Genomic DNA, 18,374 nt, shown 5'->3' on the forward strand with positions numbered 1-18,374 from the left:
ATTGCTTTCTCAACTGTAAAACTGGGAGTATTTTTTTTTTAATTGGAGTATTTCTTAAAGTTACTTTTTGATGACTGTTAAATTAGATACAGGTGTAGAATAATAATATACTCCTAGAAATATGGCATCTGCTTAAAACATTTTAGATCTTTTTTATTTTTTTAAAACCCCTCCTTCGTTTTTTATTCAGTTTGCATTCATTCTTATCTGCCCATGACTTACTGAGGACAGGGTCAAGACTTCTTACTTCCTAAGCTTAACTTATAGTCCTTTTTTTTCATGTCCTCTTAAGCCAATCTGTTAAAATAGCTGTTAGGAGCTCATCTGTAGAATTAAGAAAATAAGAGACACTGAAACTAACTAGGGGAGTTTATTTAGGCTTTACTCATTTTTCCTTAGCCATTAGGAAGCTAGAAGTGTATTTCTTTGTAAATTGAGCGAAGTTAATCCTTTGATTTGCTTTAATATTGGTGACTAAATATTGGCCCATATCAGTAATTCCTTTATTTTACATTGTGTAAATGTTTGTTGTGGCACTTCTGTTAATGGTCAGGAAGCACTACTTCCAGCACATAATAATTGACAGTTTTGTTATGTGAGCACATAGTAAGGATAACCTACCTAATGTGCTTTATCTTTTTCAAACCATCACTACCACGTGATCTGTCTGGTCTGTAAATTTATACCAGTTTGAAGGAAAATTTCTTTAAAAGGTGGTTTATATATGGAGAAGGACTGAATTAGAAATTAGAAAATCTGATATAAACTGGTATTTTAAAAGTAATTTAAATTTTCAGCATACTTAAGTTGTAGGGCAAATGCAATGTGCAATGTGTTATTGAAAACCTATTTTAAATTCTATTGATTTTTTTCCCTTAGTAGGTTATTTTTAAATCTTGAATTTTAGTATTTAATTATAAATCCCTTATTTTAGAAAAGTTTTCCAAATTATATATTCGTATGTGAAATTTAGGCTAGAACTTCGTTAAAGTATGAAATACTGAGGATGTTGTGTTTTTTTACAGGGTATGGTTCCATTTGTATTTGTTGGCACTAAAGAAAGCATCGGAAATGTGCAAGTTCTTTTAGAGTATCATATTGCTTATTTGAAGGTTTGTATACTGTTCACATTCATATCACTGTTGCTTTATATGTTAAACTTTAAATATATCAATTTTATATTTGTATTAAATTTCAAATCATTAAATATTTTTGTTAATTCAGCTTCAGTTTTACCCTGTTCTCTTACATGAGAATTTAGGAGTAACTGGTCCGTTGCCATAATAAAATTACTGGTCTTATGCACATTGTTTCTCTTGTTCTTTGAACTTTTACATTCTTTCCTTACTGTTTAAGAAATGGTCTCACTTGTGTTCCTGTAGTTTGACTGTCATCACCTTACGTATATGCGTGTGTTATACTGAAACCATTTTGTTTTTACCTTGATGTTTTAAATGCAAATAGGGCAGGGAGTAAGATGGGCTTTCTTCATAACTGTGGTATTTGATCAGAGATGATACCCCATAGCCATCATTTGATAATTTGTAACCATTGTTTTTAAGATAATCTCTTTGAGTTTCTAAAGAGCAAAGATTTTAATGAAATGGCCCATAAATATTAAAAATTGGAATTGTCATTTTCTACTTTTATTACTAGGCTTCTCTTCTGATACCCTCAGCACCTCTGTCTCTAGTAGGTTTTCCTTTTAGTCAATCTGTCATTGCTGCTATATTAATATTTTAAAAGCAAACAGGATGATGTCATTCTTTTAAAACTCATGTTTATAATCTCCATTCAGTTTGGCATTTTAAAGCCCATGCTTTATCTTCCAGTACTCTACTACTTCTTAGCCAGGAGCTTTGGTCTCATCACCTTACCTTCATATTCTGTGTGACCTCGGTTTCTGAATGACCAAGTCTCCTAATTCATCTAGGCCACAACTCAGGTGTCACCGTTTTGATGGAAAAGTAGGTTAATAGTCCCTCTCATACAAGGCACCTGTATTTCACTTATCAGAGTTTTAATTTCTTGAGGGCTGAGTCTGGTAATATCATGTAATTATTTGCTAATTAACAAAACATTCATCCGTTCATTCATTGTGCCAGAACTAAAACTTGAACTGTGAATATTGCTCTAGCATAAAAAACATTCATTCTTTGTAAGCACCAAAAGATAGTTTCTTTCAGGCTTGTCTATTAAACATAACTCTTGAAGGTGGAGAGTCGTTTTTCTCTATATTGTATGCTTTGTAGCACTTAGCATACTTGGTGCTTACTAAGGGATTCAGTAAATGTTCAGTGAATTGAGTCAGCAGATCACCTTATGAATTGTATTTATTAGGTACACAGTTGTATTTTACCAAATAATTAACCAAGATCACAGCTTCTTTCATTGGTAGGGGGTGTAGTTTTAACTGTAGGTTTTAAGAAGGTAAAAATGGTATGACAAAGAATATTTACCCTTTTTTGTTTTGCTTATTACAGGAAGTAGAACAGCTAAGAATGGAACGCCTACAGATTGATGAACAGCTACGACAGATTGGTATGGGTTTCAGACCTTCTTCCACCAGAGGGCCTGAAAAAGAAAAAGGATATGCCACTGATGAAAGTACCGTCTCTTCTGTACAAGGTTCTAGGTCTTATAGTGGAAGAGGCAGAGGTCGTCGGGGCCCTAATTACACCTCCGGTTATGGTAAAAAAAAGTTTTTTTTTTGTTAGTTGTTTTAGTTTAGACACTTCAAAACTTTTTGCTCAGTGTTACTTAGTTTGTTCTGTCTTGGCTTTGGGGGCAGGAGATAGTTTTGAGATATGTCTGTGGTAGTGAAGGCATAGTTTATGTTAATGATAGTAAAAGGTATATGATGTTCCAAGCCACTTGGTAATGAGATCAAACATTGACATTTTGTTAAGGTGGCAGTTCATGATCATTTTTATTCTAAGTATTTAGAGTAAATCTAGGTGTCATTTCTATATACATATTTGTATACAAAAATGTATACATATCAGAACCTAGTAATTGTGATGATACTGCTAGGAATCATCTTTTGCCTACTCTCTAGGAAAGTAATAATGAAAAATAATGCTAATCAGTGTGCCAACGTTGTTTATAGTACATCTGTACTAGCTTTATAAAATACACTTTATTGGCTCACTTGGCAGTTTTGAATATAAATATCTCACATCTGGAATTATTTTATGAAACAACATTTCATTAAAATGAGGGCTTTTTTAAAAAGCCAGAACCGAATTAACATTTTATAAATGAATATTTTTCTAAAATGTATTTCAGTGTGAGGATGGGGCCCTAAGCCCATGTAGGAAGGGGCCATTGGATGGTGGTGGTCAACAATTCTCTAATCCTGAATTTTCACTTATTCTTCTTCAGCTTTGGAGTTGTTCCATTTTTCTGCATTTGGAGTTGGATCTTAGCAGTGACCTGATTTTTGTCTTCCCTCGTTCTCTCCCTTTCTCTTTCCTTCTCTTTTTCTCCATTCCTCTGTGCTCATGCTAACTGCTTTAGAAAAAATAATTCATAAGTGTTTTCCAAAATAGAAGGCATTTAGGGAAAAATGGATAAACAAAGCTTACAGTGTGCAGATTGCACACCCAGATTTCATGTTTGAAGGATCATCTAGTGATTCCAGAACTATATTAAATTTGCCTTTCATTGTTGTGTAGCTGAAGGGTTAATTATACCTTCCCTTTCATATATTTCCATGTTCTCATTTCTTGATAGTTTTTATTATTTAAAGTTAACTATTGAAACTTGAAAGCAACATTCTAGTAAAGTAAGTGCTTATTAGCATTTGAAGGGCAGAAAATTGTGAAGTACTACTGTATTTCCTGAAAATACGTTTACTACAAAAGACAATTAACCAGTAATTTCTTTTAAGGATTTTATTTATTTACTTGTCAGACACAAGTGAGAGAGGGAACACAAGCAGGGGGAGTGGGAAAGGGAGAACCAGGCTTCCCACTGAGCAGGGTGTCTGACGCAGGGCTCGATCCCAGAACCCTGGGATCATCATGACCTGAGCCCAAGACAGATGCTTAATGACTGAACCACCCAGGTGCCCTGACAATTAGTCAGCAATTAAAAAGAAATTATAGTGAATGATTCTGGAAGTACAAATTACTAGTACAGATATCATATTTGGTTTTTTCGATGATAGGATGATGAATTCATTGAAGACTTTTATAAGCCTCTGTGGGAAGTCAGCTTACTGATGAGGCCAGTCTTTTTGCAAAATGCCTTTGTTGACAGTAGATAAAATTTTTATGAGTTAGATAGTAAGTTGTAATGAGTGGTAGAGGAATAACATCTGGATTGAAGAAAGTTATGCAAGTTGTTCAGTAGATGGCAGTCTTACCTCTGAAACTTTGCAGACTGGTCATAGTGTTACATTTCTTGAAATAGCTATTGAATTTAAGTGAGTTTGAGAGAAAAACCATTTGAATTTGGTTATAGATCATCTCTTGCCTACTTAATATCAGGATATTTAGGTGATAATATGTAAGTTGTATAAGAAACATTTGTTCAGGGGTGCTTGGGTGGCTCAATGGGTTAAAGCCTCTGCCTTCAGCTCAGGTCATGATCCCAGGGTCCTGGGATTGAGCCCTGGGTGGGGCTCTCTGCTCAGCAGGGAGCCTGCTTCCTCCTCTCTGCCTACTTGTGTCTGTCAAATAAATAAATAAAATCTTAAAAAAAAAAAAGAAACATTTGTTCATAGTGTCTCTGAAGTTGGTATTTTCCTTAGAGTGGGTGGTGTTTTAAAGCTAATGGCAACATTTTAAGACACAAAATAAGTCTTAAAATGAATGGATGACATGTTGAAGTTGATAAAATATAGTACTTAGCTATTAAGTTTAATGTATGTGAACATTGAAAAAGGATGTGGAGTGTCTTCAGGAGTGATTTTGGAAGTTCTAGAGAGGGGAAAATCTGATTTACAATTCTGTTAAAAACAGGTTTTATTTGTTGGAGTCATTAAAAATTGGATTAGTTACAGAATCATTTTAGAGCTGTTTTTTCATTTTAGAGCTCTGTTTCAAAAAAAATTTTGGGTTCATGAACTTAATATTTTACAAAACTAAGAGATGGTTGTAGTGATTTCAGCAGTGTTTTGATGCTTTAACAAATCTCAAACTTAAAAGCTTAACATAAATTTTTTTTATCTTACAGTTTTCTAGGTCAGAAGTCAAACATGAGTCTCAGTGGGCTAAATTTTTGTTTTTTAAAGATTTTATTTATTTGAGAGAGAGAGAGTGAAAGAGAGCACAAGATGGGAGAGGGTCAGAGGGGGAACCAGACTCCTTGCTGAGCAGGGAGCAGGATGTGGGATTTGATCCTGGGACTATGGGATCATCATCTGAGCAAAGGCAGTCACTTAACCAGCTGAGAGCCACCCAGGCACCCTCAGTTGTCTAAAATTGTCAGCAGGGCTGTGTGTCTTTCTTTGAGGTTCTAGAATAGAATCTGATCCTGTAACAGCTTCTAGAGACAACCTTCATTCCTTTTGCATGTGACGCCCTCCCTCTTGTCTTGTAAAAAGCCAGTGACTGCAGAGTTCTGCTATCTCTTTGGTTCTCTGCAGCTGAGATTCATATGGTTAGTTTGGCCTCACCTGAATAATCCATGATAATTCCCCCACTTCAGTATCCTTAACCTTATCACATCTGCCAAGTCGTTTTGCCATCCCAGAAACGTTTAAGCTTTTTAAAATATGGCTAAAGCAAGAACATTAGCCAGTTCATTAGCCCTTTTTGTTTTTGACTAGTATCTGTCTTATCTGCTGAAATCTATTTATGTTTTAGACCACCCCCCAAGTATTTAGAATAATAGATTAAGGTTAAAGTTTAGGAAAAATTTCCTTGCTTGTGATAATGAGTTAAATATTATGCTCTATTTCCGGAGAAAATAAAATAGGGACATTTGTAAAAATCTTAAATGAAATACTTATCTTCACATTTTGGTATTGTTTTCATTTACTTGTCAGTAAATTAAGACATTCTTACACATTCCAAAAGGTGTTTTCATGACTCTTAAAATGATAAATTGCCATTATTCTAACAAATCATTACATCATTTAGTAAATTTTTTGTCATTTGGAGAAATAAATGTTTGGGAGATTCATTTTCTTTTGTGAGATCCTCACTCCCAGACACTTGGGAATACTAGAAACTTGCTCCCTTTTTTTACTAAAATATAGTTCCAGTGTATTAATCATTTTTGTATAATTGAGTGGTTACATCCATATTTTTTGAAAAAGAATTACCTGTAAAGGAAAAGGAAGTTGTTAGGCTCCTTCTTTTGTTAAACTTAAATTTTATTTTGGGTACCTTAATACTACTTTTGTACATTGGAAGAGTTCTTAGTTTTACTTTCATCATCAAGTGACTGGAGTTTAAATGTAGGGAACTTGTAGTTTATCATTGAATTACTTTAATTCGGGAGATAAACAGAAGAACTTCAAAATCATGCAACAAATTCATTTATCAAGAGAGAATTGTTAGGCACATTGTTAGGTGACTGGGGGCACTTAGAGGTCCACTGTTTTAAATATAGAACAAGTGGGTTGTAAATCCAAAGGGGGAAAAAAATGGAAAACAACACATGACAACATTGCATGATAGACACACATTGCTTTTAAGGAAATAAAAGGAGCGAAGAGGTCTCTTTTCAGTTAAATTGGTCTGATCTGAAACTAGGAATTGAACTGGACTTTGAAGGAGATAGATTTGGACATATATGATAAGAAGGGGTGGAAGTGGCATCCCAGAATTAAATATTAGATGTGGGAGTGAGCATTGCAGTGATTGAGTTATCTAAATCTGGCACTTTAATTGTGATATAATAGTAATGATGTTGCAGGCTTTTATAGAATATTTGTGTTGTTTAAATTTTTAAAAGGTCAGTATTAAAATAGGTCATTGAAACCTTAGAAATAGTCTGTCAACCTTTAGAGTCATGATGAATTTTTCTTTTGTCAGGTTTAAGTTGTGTTCTCAGCATTCTTAAAATTTGTAATTTCACATAGTGTATTCTAATTTAAGGCACAGTTGCTCGTAAAACATAATCATTTTAAGTACAGCCACTAAAAATACACTCTTAAGTTTATAAGAGACCATCAGTTATAAGAAACATTGTGATTTGAGAGATGTTAAGAGTGTGAAAAATGTGCTTCCTAGAATCACTGAAATAATGGGGGAGCACAGTACAATTAAACTGTTGCTTTTTCTAAATATGATTAAATTTGCTTTTAAATATTGGGTAGCAGTTTATTATATTAATTTGTTTTTAAAACAGAAATTGGCCAAATTTGTTTTACTGTTTTCCCATACTAACTGCATTTGCATATTACATATGTAAAGTTTTGTGTGTTTTCTGTAATACTGTATTGGCTCTGTTTCTGCAGATCCAAACCAATTTTTAATTTCCCACTAGTAGATTCTGTATTACTAATCCAGTATTAACATGTAATTGTTTCTTAGTATATTTCGAACTCAATTTTTATTTAGCTTTCTTTGAATCAGCCAATTAGGGTTATTAAAATAATGGTTTGTAGGAAATAATTTTTGAAAATTATACTCCTCTTTTTCCCTTTAAAAAAAAAATTGGAATCTAATTGGCCTATGTTCTCTTTCCCAAGGTACAAACTCTGAGCTGTCTAACCCCTCTGAAACAGAATCTGAGCGTAAAGATGAGCTGAGTGATTGGTCATTGGCAGGAGAAGATGATCGGGAGAGCCGACATCAGCGTGACAGCAGGAGACGCCCAGGAGGAAGAGGGAGAAGTGTTTCAGGGGGTCGAGGTCGTGGTGGACCACGTGGTGGCAAATCCTCCATCAGTTCTGGTAGTTTTTTATATACTATGTCAGCATCCTTACTTTGTAAACAGTGTAACTTTATACAAGCTAATTCATTTCCCAAGGCCACCCATTTTGGGAAGTGTCTTCTCTTTGAGGAAAGTCGTGGAGCATATGGCAAGATAAGGAGAAGCTAGGGTGTTTCTTAGTGAGGGTTTAGCTAGAATATTCAGGTCAGAGAAATTTTGGTTGACTGATTCTCTCTTTTGATAGTCCAAGATTTCTTTCTCTAATTTTGGGGGGCTTGTGTAATTAGAGTGTTTTTCTTCCATAGAGTATTTGGGTTATATATTTGTTTGCCAAACCGACCCAGAAAATTCTAATGCACAGAAAGATCTAAGTAACTTTACATACTTAATATTGAAAATGAACTTAGAGGAATTTTTGCTTTACTATGTACTATTTTGGGAACAGAGGAAAAATTGTGAAATTAAACATTTTTTTTAACTGTTTGAGGAATTGAGCTGTAAAGAAGGCTGTTTAGAAGACTGAAAACTGAGGTGCATAAGCAACTTTTTACTCATGTCTTTATAGGAGTTGAGAGAATGTTTTTTTTAGTAATGATTTAGCGGGGAGAATTGTCAGCAATATGTGGACTAGATTATATCAGATACAACCTTTACATATTTTTTTTTGTATACCACTTTAAGGAAACCACTCTTGATATCACATATGCCCTATGAAAGTTTACATAGTATTTTAAATGTTGTAGAACATACATATATATAATTAAATGTACATCAGACTTGCTTACAAACTACAAAAAACTTGGAACAAATCACAAAATTTTAGGGGCTTTTAAAAAGGTACTCTAGTTCCAGTGATATTCTTTAAGCCCTAAGTTTAGTTGATAGGCATTTAGGGAAATACTTTCTATATTTTACTACATTACATTGCTATTTCCGGGGTTTATAAAATTGTAGTATGCTGAATTTCACAATAAATGTACTTTACCTAGTGCTTACGATTAATGGATAAACTTAGTGTCTTTTGCAAAGATGCTAGCTTGCTAGCTGTTACCAAAGGAAACTTAGAAAGGAAAAATCGTGATTAGGTGAATTTCTTCTGTAATTTGATTGGTGGAGGCAATAAATGCACATAGGTAAGATGGGTATTTTTTTTCTTATGAATTATATCTTAAAACTTTCCCTTTTCCACCCTCACCTCACCTTACCCCACCTTCACTCTTTTGTTTCTGGAGATGGGAGTACTAGTCAACATTCATTTCTCTATTTTCTTATTAACAGTTAGAATTTGAACCTTTTTTTTTTTTTAAGTTTGCTTTTTTGTGTAGACTTGTTTTGATTGTTTCGGTTCATTAACATTAGCACATAGAAACAGCATTAACATTAGCACAAAGAAGCAGCAACACGTTGAACTCCTAAAGGAGACAAAGTTGAATATTTCTCTTCATTTTCATTTCTCTAGCCTCTGGGCAGGATTAGCTAAGAATGCGAATGTCAAAAGTAGCATATAATAATACACTATTTCCTAATACATTTTCAAAACAAGTCCAAGAAATGATAGGAAGCTGAGGGCATTTGTTCATCTTCTGCTTTAATTTTCATTGCCATTTAAAGTTCTTCATATTTGTTATTTTCCAGGGAAAATAGTGATACAGAAAACATTTATTTGAATACAGAATATAGGGGGAGAATTGAAGTTTCTTTATCATTAATAGATATTGTTCAATATAGATCAAAACATTACTAATGACTGCAGCTCTCTTAAACAAATATTTCTTGCCTCTGACATGCATATAGTGCTCAAAGATCCAGACAGCAATCCATACAGCTTACTTGATAATACAGAATCTGATCAGACTGCAGACACTGATGCCAGCGAATCTCATCACAGTACTAACCGTCGTAGGCGGTCTCGTAGACGAAGGACTGATGAAGATGCTGTTCTGATGGATGGGATGACTGAATCTGATACAGCTTCAGTTAATGAAAATGGGCTAGGTATGTAAGCACTTAGGGAAAAGATATATTATTGTATAATATCAATGTATGATGCTTTTTTCAAAAAAAAATGTAATGTAATTCGCATATTGAATTTTTCTTAGTATTTACTTCAAGAAAGATAGATAGCTTTGTGTCTGTCTGAAGTGTCTAGTTCTCAGATTTGTATAGCTAAATTTGAAATCAGAAGGGTTTATTAAAGTGCCCTTTGATGCCATTAAATCAGTATGGATATTCAAACTGCAAGGCACTTAATACTCTTATTATTCCTAAACCAAAATTGGGCTTTCACCTTGCCTCTTTAAAATTTATTATAAATGACACTAGTGAAGGTATGTATATTGAGTAGACATTAACTTCCAAAGGGCTAAAATGTTAACTTTGCTTAAAAAAAAAAAAAACCAAAAAAACCTGAATTGTATTGGAAAGGAAGACTTTATTCCTGAATGATGGTAATTGTTGACTTTGTTCAATTAAGAGTTTAAAACCCTCTTAATTTCCAGATGATAGTTCCATTTTTTAATCTATTTGAAATGCTTAAAACTGCAAAATTATTTTCCTGTCAGTAATGCATGTTGTTTTATCTTCCCTGTTTAATTAGAAAGTTCTCTTTCCCCATTCTTAAATCTTTGAAGGAAAGAAGTTTTTTTTGCTTTGTTTTGCTTTTGTTTTTGTCAGAATAGTTCATGGTAAACTTTGCAATTACAGATGATAGTGAAAAAAAACCCCAGCGACGCAATCGTAGCCGCAGGCGTCGTTTCAGGGGTCAGGCAGAAGATAGACAGCCAGGTAACTTGAGTGGACCTGTTGACAACACCGGGTCACAAGCATGAAAAAAATGTCATGTGTCTGCTTTCTAAATATATTATACTTAACATGTACACATGTGTGCATATACATTCAGGATGTGCATTGCATAAATTGTTTTACTCAACTAATAAGACTACTTCTCATAAGAAAATGCATTCTTCCTTCACTCCGTAAATGTTTTAGTAACCTGTCTAATTGAACTAATGTTGTGTCTTAATTTTTTTTTTTACATGGAAATACTGTTGAGAAGACCATTATTTTGTCCACTTGGCAGATTCTGCATACTTGAGTTTGGGCCTGCCATCCCAGGGACTTTGTTGTAGATTGTGATTGAGGTTGATTGGCAAAATGGGGCAACTTTTGCATGGTGCCGCTTACTATATCTGAATTCAGCACCTCATTTTTATGGGCATTGTAATACCCACAGTTTAAAAAAAAATATATAAATGAGAAAAATACTTGAAGTGTCTTTTTTCTAATAAGAGGAATGCATGTTATGTTTTGTTTGTTTATTGTAGTGTGATGCCTTTTCCCTTACACCTACTAACTATTCAAATTAATAGTACTTATTCATTAGTTTTAGAATGTTTAAGTAGTCATAATTTTTCATAACTTCAAAGAAACTTTGTTTGCTGTGTCTATATTACTTTGAACATTATTCCATTTCCTGTATACAGAGAATCACGTGTATATTCACAATGAAGAAATTGTGTGCACCAAAAATAAACCCCTTTTAAACTAATCAATTTCTGCATTCTTTCCAAAGCAAATTCTTGAATGTGTTTTCCCCAAATAAAGAATGTAAATTCAAGTATCTTTAATATTTTAAGTTTAGTGGTTGTAGAGACATTTGGGAAAACTGGTTTAAAGGTGTTCCCATTCTTGAAGAAAACTTCATGTTTTAAAGATAGTTGTAAATTTAAAAGGAATTAAATACTGTCAAAAATAGAAAGTTTCCAGAAAATGTTTCTTACTGTTTTCCCTTCTCTTCCCTCTCTCTATAGTGTTAGAAATATCTTTGGATCAAGAGGTCATATTTACATTGTTTAAAGTTGGCATGGCAGTCAATACTGCTGTACTTTATAAATGAGAAAATTCAGACTCTCGTTTTGGGCTTAACATAGGGTAAAGAACAACATAATTTTGTTAACTAGGTGGATGGTGGCTTATTACCAAGTCAATGGACATAAAAAACATAGTGGTGTTAAAGAAGAGGCAGAGAGATTTCTGTGTGATATTAAGTGAAACTTGAGTAATTTGGAGTATCCAATAATTTGATGATTTGTTCCATACTTACATTTATTCCTGTTTTACTCTGTTCTTGGAATTGCTGCTTCTCCTGTTTAGAAATCCTTGTCTTCCTTGCCTGCCTTCCCTGTCCTTCCCCTAAAACCTTTTAAAAGCCCCCTAAGATAGCATTGATGGAACAGGCGCATCAGTTTCTCCTTGCTCCTGTCAGTACTTCTAGAAAAGAAGCCTCATCTAAAAATATGAACATTCCCTTACATACACAATCATTTCATTTGTTCTCATTTGCTCAGTTTTTTGTTGTCTTTAAATTAAGCAGTGAATATTCCTTATTATACTTAGAAAGTGACTATATACACTTTTGTCCAGTTGATTAACTTGGGCCCCTTAGGAAATTCAACAGTCCAAATTTTGCTGCACAAATTGCTGTATTTTTTTCCTAGGAATTGTATTACATTAATCTTTAATGTCCTTTCAAGTGGCTAGTTATAAGGACTGGCCGTAAACAGGCTTTGAGTCACCTTAGTTTGTTTTTGGTTGTACCTCCCTTTATGGCGGAGGGGTGCTGTAATTTTTTACCTTGCCAGCTAAGTGCCTCTTAATTTAGTTGATAACCATATCAAAGTATATTATGCTGTGCGTGTACATAGTGGATGAAGGGTTCTAAGAATTGTCACATACTCACATTTAGCAATAAATTTGTGCAGCATAGTTTCCAAGTAGCTGAGTTCTTCAGGTGTCATTGGGGGCTAAAGTATAGAAACAGAATTAATTCATAAAGGTGCTCCCCAAACTAGAAATATTTCTAGGATGGTTTTGCTACCATGTATGTGACATAATAATGAAATGGATTTGATAGTATTCCTCTTCCCAGTTTTGGAAACTATTACTAAATGTATTTATAAATTAACAGTGGATTTAAGTGGAGATTTTTATTTTAAAGCTCTGAATTACAATTTGGAAGAAAAGAGGCAGTTTTAGACAGGATACATCTTTATTTGGTGCTGTTTCTTATAAATGATTTGTATTTTGAATTAAGTGGTTTCTTTGAAATTTAAGATTCCTTTAGTAGTCTCAGAAAATTTTGGATCTTTAAAAAGTATTATGTTAATTTGTGGTCACAAAAAATGAATTGTAAATACCATCCAGCTTCTTTATCAAAATGATTTATTTTCATATAATTTGAACCTGATGGACCATTTCTCCCCTAGTGACTTTTAATAAATACTTTAAAATTTACTTGAGTTTTCATTCTTTACATTAACTTGCTCTCATCCCATAAATTAAATATATTTCATATGAGAGATTTTCCTCCCCAGTTTCTGGTAGAAGATATTTCTTTGAACGAGAGTGATTATTTTGATATTTCTCCAAATTATGAATTCTAAGTTGTAAGTCCTAAACAGAAAGGATTGAGGTATAAAGTGAGGCCAGAGTACCTGTAGAACAGAGATGTTGCACTTGGGTTGACAGAAGAGTGTTAGCTTGCTTAGTCTCACTATTGCCATCCATGTCCTTGCAAACACACATAACACTTCAATCAGTCCCTTGAAAGATTGTCAAAGCAGGGAAGAGGTGGTTACTGAATTAATGGTGGCCCCTTTCCCACCAGGATCATTGTCCATGTTTTTAGGGTGGTGGTCTGCCATCTTCAGTTGGCTTGTAGTTTTTTATTTAAGTCATTCAAAATGGTTTCTACTGTGGAATGTGAAAAAGGAACCATGAAATACCACACTTGGATATCTTACTTGGCTTTAAAACAAAAACAAAAAACAACAACAAAAAATATATTTGAGTAAATCAGATCTGATGAAATTTTCAAGTCGAAGTATATATATAGCACACCATGATTTGCACCAGATATGTCCCATTTTTTTCCCCACTGAGAATTGCAAACACTGGGGTTAGAATGCTACATTTCCTATTCCTGGTTGTGGATTTCTGTATCAAACTTTATCCCACAACTGTAGAGTCAGTCAGAAGCAATGGCTGGATTTCTGTGAAAGTAGACTTAAATCTAGGCTTCCTTGGATCTCCAGCTTGGAATTTTCTATTGTCAGCACTAAATCACAGACACATTTTTCAAGTTTTGTTTTTGGTTGGAGGTGGTACCCAGCTTAAAATTTTGAAATTGGGTTACCCACCATCAGTTTATCTTAAAAGTAAAATTACTCTTTATCCATAAATAAACTTTAGAAATATTTTTCAACACCTGTAATTTTTTTCTCATCTTCAACAGTCACAGTTGCAGATTATATTTCTAGAGCTGAGTCTCAGAGCAGACAAAGAAACCTCCCAAGGGAAACTTTGGCTAAAAACAAGAAAGAAATGGTAAGGAGAATTTAACCTGTAGGTTTTTGTTGTTTTTGCTTTTTGGGTTTTTTTGTTTTGTTTTGTTTTGGTATGGTTTAGCTTTATTTTTACTTCTTAACTTACTGTGTGATCGATCACTTGTTTCCCCAACTAGACAAATAATATTTTATTATTATTATTTTTTTTTTGACAAATAATACTTTAAAGACTACTCTTGATTTTGTTCTTGGCCCCAGGTAACTGAAGATATGCATGCTTGAGCCTGGAATACTTTTCATTTAAAATTCCAAATAGCATTTGTAAAATTCAGTCTACCCAAAGATATTGGGCATGGAGACTGTTGGCTTAATTTGGGGAGCAGTAGGCTATATATACCTCTTCTCAGTGATGGATGTAGACCTTTTAAGTTTCAATTCTTTAAATGCTTTAAGGGATTTGAAATGTAAATGAGTTTCAAAAAAAAGGTGAGTAAAAAATAGGTGTTTATTTGCTTAGGGTGTGTTAACTTTATGTCTTTTACTTGGTGAGCTTTCCAGTGGTTAAAATTAGGTTCAAATTTTCAGTAAACAAGTAGATTATTCTGTAATTTAGCACTGCTAGGTACTAGAAATAGAAGTTGAAAGACCAATAGAGGTGGAGTACGTTGGTATATGCTTTGAAAATTTAACATTTTAATTCTTTGATCCAATGTGGTTATGAAACTAAAATGATTTATTAGCTAATTAATGTTTATATAGCAGTTTTCCTCCTCAGCTGTAGATTTCATTTATAAAGAAGTTGAAAAAGTTGTCTCCCTTTGGCAGGCAAAAGATGTGATTGAAGAGCATGGTCCTTCAGAAAAGGCAATAAATGGCCCAACTAGTGCTTCTGGCGATGAAATTTCTAAGCTACAGCGTACTCCAGGAGAAGAAAAGATTAATACCTTAAAAGAAGAAAACACTCAAGAAGCAGCAGTCCTGAATGGTGTTTCATAAACTGAAGAAGTTCCTAGTTTACAGTTCTTTTACATTACATTTTACAATAGTGCTTGTACAAGCTTGCCAAAGATAGAATATGGATCGCCAGTCTTTACATCGCACTTTCAGTTCCTCCATTTGGAATTCAGAAAGGGGAGGGATCCTGAAGATATCATATGTTAAACATACTTTGACACCTACTGTGTTATAAAATATATCATCAGATGTGCCTTGAGAATAGTATATGTAACATTAAAAAAAGTTGCTGGCTATAGGAAATGTTATTTTGTTTTCCAAATATGGCAGAGATGGGGGGAGGTGGGAGGGATGGGATCCCTAACTCAATATTCTTTATGAAAGCATTAGCTGCTTTTGTTACATTTTTAATAATATGCAACCACTTCTTCACCTGAGGAAAACTAGAATGAAATGCGGTCTAAAATATTTTGCACTGAATTGTAATTTCTCCATTAGTTTAGTCTGGAAACTGGTCTGTTTTAATGTGTTTTTTAAATGCTGTATGTGGAGGAAATTCTGCAGACCACTGGAATACATTTGTTAAATTCTCATCTGCAGGGACACTGGGTGATATTGGCAGTGACTGTTCTACATTGAGGCTTTGTTTGGTTTATTTATTAAAGTGTACAGTATTTAAAAATCAAACATAGCTTTAGTTAAAACACTAAGCTGAATTAGTCATGTCCATTTCAGACATAACCTGAACTACTGAAAAGATCAATTTCCAGGAGGTTTATTCTGTATAAAAGTACATGTTAGTCTTCAGTAGAGTATCTTTTCCTTTTTTCTTTTTCTTTACTCTCTCTCTTTTTTTTTCTTTTTTTTGATTTTGGTTGTTTGATGTGCAATATGTTTTTGTATGCAGGTAGTAAATAAACTTTGATCTTCCATTTGCTGATTTTTAACTTTCTACTTTTTATACCAAATGTAGCAAAGTAGTTGGAGCTAGTAATAGGTCTAGAATAGTTGATTGCTTTTTAAAAAGCATTTACACTTGCTCATAAATAGTATTAAAATATCAATTGGTTGGTTAATCATTTTGTAATGCATCCTTTGAAATCTTAGCACTTAAAATTTAGTCTGTCAGAATAGATTGGCTTAGGGAATTGATCATACATTTGATACTAGTAAAGTCTTTATAATCTTACCAAAGGCAACTTTTGGAAGGCAGTGGGGTAAATCCAGAATTTTGTTTTGGCCTTTGATAATTTATTAAAAATTATTTTTATAAAATAATTATGGTGAGCAATTTTTAAATAGTAGACCATTAACTTGGTTTCTGATTCTCAAGTAATTTTGAAGGGTGTCATGTTAATGATCGTATTTTTTGTATGTATTTTAGCCACATGGCTTAATTTTAGGGAGATAAAGACTTCACATAAAGTGTGTTCAGAGTAACAATGATAAAATAATTATGCAGATATATGTGAGGTCATACCAAATGTGGATTTACTGGACGGTAAAGTAAATCCACATTTGGATTTACGGTGGAGAGTCTCCCTCCCCCCCCCCCCCCCATAGAAATACAAGAATGACAGTCCTTTCTGTCATTTGGTGTTTGAAAAGTGTTTTTTATGTGCATAATCTTTGTTATATACATAAAACTGTTGAGTGATTTTAGTTAATTTATAATGACTTGAAAGACATTTCAAGGTACTGCTAAAAATATTTGCCAGGGTAGTGTCCATATAACCCCAACCTCAAATTTATTATCACTGAAGTTAAGATGTGATGGTATTAACATGCTTTTTCCTAAAACCCTAGTAACAGAATTTATAAGTAAGATGTGGTATGAATAGGGCAGCCCTTGAATTTTGAGTAACAGTATCACATAATTTCATATCCTGATTTTTAAAAACTTAGCCCACAGACACCTTTTTTAAATCATTAAAGGTTAGAAGTATAATTGTTAGCCTTTATTTCTTCTCTTCAGTAACAGGGTTATAGATAAATTACAATGAGAATTAATTCCCAAATTGGTAAATACGGTATAAATAAAAAATGATTTCTCGTTTTCTTTTATGTAGAATAGATTTTACTAATATCCTTTCATAAAGATTGTTTCATTGAGAAAGTAATGTAAAACTGTCTCAGAAAATGGGCATAGTGCAAGCAGTTTTAGTAGAGTAACCATATTCTAGGAAAGAAGTATCAAGATTTCATGATTTACAAGTGACTAAACCTCATGGCTTGTGTACCGTAGAACCATAATAGGCTTGCCTTTTTTTCCTAAGGGAGAGGGAGGAGCAGAGAGAATGAGAATCTTAAGCAGGCTTCACAGGGCCAGCACAGAGCCTGATGCTTTGAGCTCATGTCTTGGGCCAAAGTCAGTCAGATGCTTAACTGACTGTGAGCACCAGACACTCCCTATAATGGGCTTTTAGTGGGATAAATACAATATACTTTGATTTAGAAGTGAAAAGGCCCACTCCCTGAAGGTAGTAACCATTGTTGATTCAGGTAGCCTTCCAGTTATTTTGAGGGGTTTATCTTTTTTGGCTACTGCTACACCAGTTAGGTAAGATGTTGCTATGGGAAAACTTACTGGTAAGTTAGGACATGCTAAAAGACACTCAAGCAAAAATAAATAAATAAATAAAGGTCTTGTGCAGCCCTCACGTTGTTCAGTATACTTTCGTGAAGTCACACACAGAAGTTTATTAAGATTACATGCGGGCAAAAATTTTTCCTGAAACCTTGGGAAGCCTAGTTATTTTTGTTTGGCATCACCTTTTTATTCATTTTTATAATTTCATTTTTAATGTCTATACCCAATGTGTGACTCACTCTCAACCCTGAGATTGAGTCACATACCCTCCCAACTGAGATAGCCAGGTGCCCTGGAATCACCATTTTAAAGCCTTCAGTGGGCTTAAGACTTTTTGCAAAATGGTGTAAATGGGTTTTGTTGATAGCTCAGTCATTGTTGGTAAAATTATAGTAGGAGTACACCAGTTTTTAAGTAGTTGTGTATTTTAATGTGGAGTTGAGAAGCAGCACATCAAACTGGTGAATTCATGAAAACTTAACAGGCATTAATTAGAACCAGGCTGAGGGAGGTCACTTGAATGATTTTGCAAAAAAAAAAAAAAACACAAAACAGGTGTATGTAAGTAATCTAAGAACAGATGACAGTAAGCTAGTGAGGAAGAGGCAAAGTAGCTGGTATTTTTTTGTATTCCAGGTCTCCATGTCAGCCAT

The 18,374-nt window shown here is 33.8% G+C and overlaps 1 protein-coding gene across 8 annotated transcripts in view; it reads left to right on the plus strand.

Moving 5' to 3' along the window:
* FXR1 (FMR1 autosomal homolog 1) overlaps window positions 1-16,063 on the plus strand; it is a 60,310-nt gene extending 44,247 nt beyond the window's left edge. The window contains exons 11-18 of one of the 8 annotated variants that reach the window (XM_080804172.1): window positions 1,026-1,112; window positions 2,484-2,541; window positions 2,629-2,691; window positions 7,649-7,852; window positions 9,628-9,828; window positions 10,537-10,617; window positions 14,126-14,217; window positions 15,003-16,063. In XM_080804172.1, coding sequence (XP_080660298.1) covers window positions 1,026-1,112; window positions 2,484-2,541; window positions 2,629-2,691; window positions 7,649-7,852; window positions 9,628-9,828; window positions 10,537-10,617; window positions 14,126-14,217; window positions 15,003-15,173 — 957 coding nt within the window. In that variant the 3' untranslated portion in view covers window positions 15,174-16,063. Of the gene's footprint in view, window positions 1-1,025; window positions 1,113-2,483; window positions 2,692-7,648; window positions 7,853-9,627; window positions 9,829-10,536; window positions 10,618-14,125; window positions 14,218-15,002 lie in introns of all 8 variants that reach the window. The other 7 variants (XM_080804170.1, XM_080804176.1, XM_080804173.1 and 4 more) reach the window with 7 other exon arrangements.
* Window positions 16,064-18,374: the final 2,311 nt, after the last annotated feature.

The sequence above is a fragment of the Martes martes genome (assembly GCF_963455335.1).
Source record: "Martes martes genome assembly, chromosome: 1".
NCBI classification, from domain to species: domain Eukaryota; kingdom Metazoa; phylum Chordata; class Mammalia; order Carnivora; family Mustelidae; genus Martes; species Martes martes.